Here is a 5,744-nt window from a genome sequence, read left to right as displayed (position 1 = left end):
CATTTTGAAGGTACTTTTGATGGTGAAAGTTCCGGTTGAAGTATAACGCCAGGATAGTCTGTCAGGTTCTTCAAGAGGATGACAAGGTGGGATTTTATTCCTCTTTTGAATGTTGATTATTTGGGATTGATGATTAGGATGTTTACCGTTTTAGGTATGGCTTGAGTTAGAATCGTGCTAGTCGCATTGCTATTAGAGCTTTGCTCTTCTTTTATAGTTCACAAAAAAATATATTTGAGGTTGTTTAATTTCTTTTAAGATAAACTATTAGTAAGTTTGCAGCTTGATCAATTATCTTTGAAAAGTTACAAAATAGTCATTGAATTATTTAAAATTTTTTATTTAAGTCACTAAATTATTAAATCATAATCTATTTTCTCTAAAAATACTAAAATCATTAAGGACGTTCTTAAAAAACCTAAAAGAAAGTAATTTAGATTAGGTTAATTCATTAAAGGATAAAAAGCACCCGAACTATTTTTTTAAGCCAGGTGAAAGTTATATAAATAATATTATTAACATATTATATTATATAAACATTAATTTAATAGTCACATTAGTCATCCATTAAAGATTTAACAAGTCAATACTTAAATAAAATTTTCAAATAATGTACTGATCAGTTTGTAATTTTAAAAAATTGAACGATCAAAATATAACCTATCAAATAATTTAATAAATATTTTTAATTTTTTAAATTTAAAAATTTACTAGTGACATATTTTTTTTAATTGGATTTAGAATGTGAGTGACATGTTTTTGGTTTTGGGAATGTTATTATTGGTACCAGCTCAAAATGAAGCCGGTGGCAGAGGACCAAACGACAACAGCGTTTTTGGTAGCAGTGTTTAAATAGCATGTTTTCTAGAAAGTACCTGAATTCTGAGTTAGAACAGTCCAACGTATATAAAGGTGGCAATGTAAGAGTAGTTGGACGAGATCAAAAGGCGAAGGCATACGCAATGACGATTGCGGAAGCTTCTTAAACAGAACTTTCCATACATCCTGCGTAACCGTGTAACGTAAGAGATCACGGTCAAATTAATCCACCCTATTTTTTTTTGGATAATTCCAGAACCCCAATATAACTACGCGCTTCTTCTTTTTTATTAATTTATTGAAGTTTATGCGTTTGACTACACTACCCTTCCTGCTTTTTCTTTTTTAAATCCTTTATCCTCTTTACTATCAATGATAATAAAAATTTAAGATAAAAGGCAACAAAAAGGATATTTAAAAACAATTTTATAAGTGGAGTTTAATTTTGTCATGTATTCTTAAATTGTATTTTAAAAAAATTAAATATTTTATATATAAGCTATGAAAATATTTATCTTCAAAAAGAATTGAGATTTTATCACATATATATATTTTAATTTTTGTTGCATGACAAAATCTCAATCACTTGTGAAGTTAAAATTTTACACAATTAATGTATTAAATAATTATCTTTTAAAAATAAAAATAAACAAAACATTTGCTTATAAAAATTAAAAAATGGCCTTATTTTAATTTACAAAACCTAGTATACTAAGAAAGCATTAGATAAAAAGGAGGTTATTTTTGGCATTTCGGTTATAGGTAATATAATAATACAAATTGATTAATTGCAGCTGGGTCCCATTCCTGGATACAGCCCAGTTTTCTTTGTTGGATTAACGCCTATAAAATAGGGACTTGAGTTCCCATCAAATTCAAAGCACGCCTTCCCCCCTAACAAAATACTTCCCAATCCTTGCCTAAATTCAATCTATATTATTATTCTTAGAATTCTCAGCTGAAAACCGAACCCCGCCCCCCTTCAATCTGTCAATACAGAAAGAAAAGAAAAGAAAAGAAAAAAAAAGAGCAAATGGAAGGAAACAACTCGTACGGCAATGGATCATCCTGGGCAGACCAATGGGACTACAGCGATCCAGCGGCTTCCAACGGTGCTGCAAACAAGAAGAAAAGCAGCAGCAGTGGGGCAACCGCCAAGTACAAGCAGAAGGTCGGGGATGGGCTTGAGAAGACCAAAGCTGTGGCTTCAACTGGGATGAAGAAGGTCAAACAAGGAACCTCTTCGGGGCTTCAATGGATCAAAGACAAGTATCATAAAACTACCCAAAAGCACTAGGATTATTAGACTTTGTTTATGTTGCTTTTGGCTTTTCCTTAACTGCTTCTTATTTTATTCATTCATATATCCATAATGATTTATTCCTTTGTTTTGATGTAAAATTGCAAATCAAATCATAATCATTGATCTGTACTGCTTTGATGTAAAACTACGGTGTAATAAATGGATGTGAAGGGCAGAGGCAATGGTCTTTGAATGTGAGATGTGTATGTATATGAAATCATAAAAAGCTGCATGTTGGGCAGCCAGAGAGTTCAGAGTACGCGTATGGTATGGCTGATGACGGTTAAGGACAACCCAATTCTCTCTTATTATTTACATGTTTAATTCACTACTTCAATTATACGACTTTTTTACATTTTGGTGCTTAATATCTTTTTGAACAACTAGAACCTAAACTATTAATTTTTTTTCCATATTAGGTTAACTGTTAGTCAAACTAAGTTAATTTTAAAACATTTTTACCTCAACTATGTTTTTGGTACACATTTTAGATCTAAATGTTATATAGTTAAAAATTATTTTGAATTTTTTTCTTTTACATTATTTTTCTCTTTATTTTTTATTCTTTTTCTTTTATAATATCTAATAATATTAAAAATACTCAAAATTCACCTTTTTGAGATTGAGACGCTAGCGATTAATTTTGTTTTAAAATTTCACCGTCTCTTTGCTTGACCTGACAAGATTGAAAAAGTTCCTTTATGAATCAAAACAAATGTTTTCAGAACTAGATTGGTCGGTTGAATAGGTTGGACTGGGAACCCGGTTGAGATACCGGTTGAACTAATTGACCCAATATAGCTTGGTTGAACCGAGCTAAAAACTTGGTTTAATAGGTTTTCTCTATTTTTAAAATATTTTTACTTTTATGAATTTTTAATAATTTATTTGATCAAATTGGACAAACTGGTCAAAACGGGAATTGAAGACTTGATAGATTCAACTATGTCACACCCTAAAATATAGGGGGTTAATCGTAATACATTAATAAGAAAATATATACGGTTGAATGGTTGAGTGTTTAGTAACCTCTCTAGAGACCCCAGTTCAAGCTATTTTTTGACCATTTCTTTCCTTTATTATTTTTAGCAACTTAATATAAAAGTCATCTCAAGCCTAACAGTTAAAGCACTAGTATCCCCTCAAGTGACTCGAGTTCCAATCATCCAATCCCCCTTCCATTTCCTTTTTAATTTCAAAAAAATTAGGATATTTACCATGCCGCCCCTTAGGGTTTCTAAACCCTATGTATTTAACCATCTTTTCCTAATTAGACTTGGCATTTTGTTACATTTCAATTCCTATTAGAATTTTGTCGTCTTCTCTCTGTTTTTTCTTTTCTTTCCTCTTCTTTGCATTATATTTTCCATCTTTTTATTTTGTCAAGTATTTTGCTTACCTAAATAAAAAAAAAAATCATCATTCAATCATTCTTCTACAAGTTTAGTAATTGTCGTCAATAACATCTCTATTCTTGCTAATAAACGGTAAGTACACCTCGTTCCTATGATTCGATTTAGTAACCCTGCCGTACAAATCTCCAACCTTTAATCTTTAATTCGATCAATCGATCTATTTGAAATATTGATAGATCTTTTGCAAATCTCGTCATTCTTGACGTTAATCGCTAATTGTGTACATATGTCTGAAGGATCGAATTTAAGTGTATCGGATCAGGTTTGATCGTGAGGAACGTCAATCAGAACTCTGATGAAAGTCGTGTGATCTTTCCTAAGTGAATCAGTGCTTATCGTGTGTAGGATTAGGGCCACACGGTCTTCTACATAGGTGGACCACATGGCAACCACACGACTATGTGCCTCTTAAAACCTCAGGCTAGTTCGTGAACCAAATGGCTACAACTTAATCTTTAATTCGATCAATCGATCTATTTGAAACCTTGATAAATCTTTTGCAAATCTCGTCAATCTTGACATTAATAACTAATTGTGTACATATTTTTGAAGGATCGAATTTAAGTGTATTAGATCAGGTTTGATCGTGAGGAACGTCAATCAGAACTCTGATGAAAGGCATGTGATCGTTCCCAAGTGAATTAGTGCTTATCGTGTGTAGGATTAGGGCCACATGGTCTTCTACATAGGTCGACCACATGTCCACCACACGACCATGTGCCTTTAAAACCTCAGGCTAATTCGTGAACCAAATGGCTACAGCTCTTCTACACGGCCGTGTCTCTCCTATAGGTTAATATTTGCATTTGCCACAAGGCCGTGTAACCTTCCATGCGACCTAAATCTTTTCACAAGGCCTGGCCACACAGCTTTGTGACCTCGATTTTACAGTTTTGCTTAGAAATTTATGATATGTTCAATTTAGTCCATCTATACGCCCTGAATTGTTTTTAAAGTCTTTATTTGCTCAATTAAGTCCCTATTATTGTGTTATTCTAGAATTGATGATTTAATAACTAAAGTGCTATGGCTATATCATATGAGAAGTGAATATTAGTGTCATTGTGAAACAGATAAACTATTAGTGTTAATAATGTTACCACCCAATTGAATACATGTTAAGCATGTTTGCTGCTAGTGTTGATTTGTTCTATTATAAAGCATGTCATACTGTATTGCATGCGGTGGAATGATATGTAAGGAGGAAGAGTGACAATTTAATAATCTGCAAATAGTGTGGTTCGTTCATGAACCAAGTGGCAGTTTATCTACAATTATTTTCATCTAAAAATATTGGTGGTTTACCCACAATTTTTACAAACAAAGTGTCAGTTTATTTGCGAATCAATGGTGGTTTATCCACAACCTGGTGTATAAAGTTGGATGAGTTTTGGGGAATTCATAGTGTGGTGTGTAGTGGAGTTGGGTAGGACCTTTTTTGATAAACAAAAATTGCATTGCCATTTATAAACATGTGCATACAAAACTGTGAACTCTAATATATTATAGTGATATGTTAATTTGAAAAATCGATACTGTGAATTGCTATACGAATGTGATTATTTTAAGTATTTTTATATTGTATGTTATGCCTACAGTTCTGCACTGATTTTCTTATGATTGGATGTACACCGAGCTTCTTAAGCTCACCCCACTTGAATTTCTATTTTTACAGATAACTTACTAGATTAGGACACGGACACGACATCCGGAGGGCTCGGCTCAGATAGTTTTACTTATTAAAAGTATTTTAGACTTTATATTATAATTTCTACAATTCGAGATTGTATTGTTTTATTTGAACTGTGGCATGAGACTTAAGTTAGGGTTTTAATTTGCATGCATGATATCTAATTCGTATTTAGGATAATGAAACATGGAATTAGAATTAATTATGCATAAAATCATTTTGATTTTACTTATTTAAAACCAAGATGAATATCACTTTTTCGTTGTCAAATTATAAATAACTTTTTAGTAATAAATAAATTAGAAATTAACTAGTTTTCAAAAGTTTCCACCATTAAAAAGAAATTGTTAAACTTAATTGATTTTTGCTAACTTGTAATTTTTCTAAAAATAGGCTAAGTTTTCCTCTAAAATAAACAAATGTTTAAAATTATTGTTTTATAAACTCCGTTAACTTGCTGGGGCATTTCAGTGACTAATGTCATCTTTCAAATTCGGGCATAACGTCTTGGTCGGGT

The 5,744-nt window shown here is 31.8% G+C and overlaps 1 protein-coding gene across 1 annotated transcript; it reads left to right on the top strand.

Annotated features, from left to right (window-relative positions):
* Positions 1-1,687: 1,687 nt before the first annotated feature.
* On the top strand, positions 1,688-2,475 carry LOC105763153 (uncharacterized). The gene has a single exon (XM_012581278.2). It carries the CDS (start codon positions 1,853-1,855, stop codon positions 2,114-2,116), a length of 264 nt encoding a protein of 87 aa, XP_012436732.1. The 5' UTR covers positions 1,688-1,852; the 3' UTR covers positions 2,117-2,475.
* The last annotated feature ends 3,269 nt before the right edge of the window (positions 2,476-5,744 follow it).

Source organism: Gossypium raimondii, chromosome 12 (genome assembly GCF_025698545.1).
Source record: "Gossypium raimondii isolate GPD5lz chromosome 12, ASM2569854v1, whole genome shotgun sequence".
NCBI classification, from domain to species: Eukaryota; Viridiplantae; Streptophyta; class Magnoliopsida; order Malvales; family Malvaceae; genus Gossypium; species Gossypium raimondii.
This window is presented reverse-complemented; position numbering and strand designations above follow the sequence as displayed.

What these genes read in the sequence shown, in the direction of transcription:
- LOC105763153 (XM_012581278.2), top strand. Translation starts at nt 1,853, where the DNA reads ATGGAAGGAAACAACTCGTACGGCAATGGATCATCCTGGGCAGACCAA.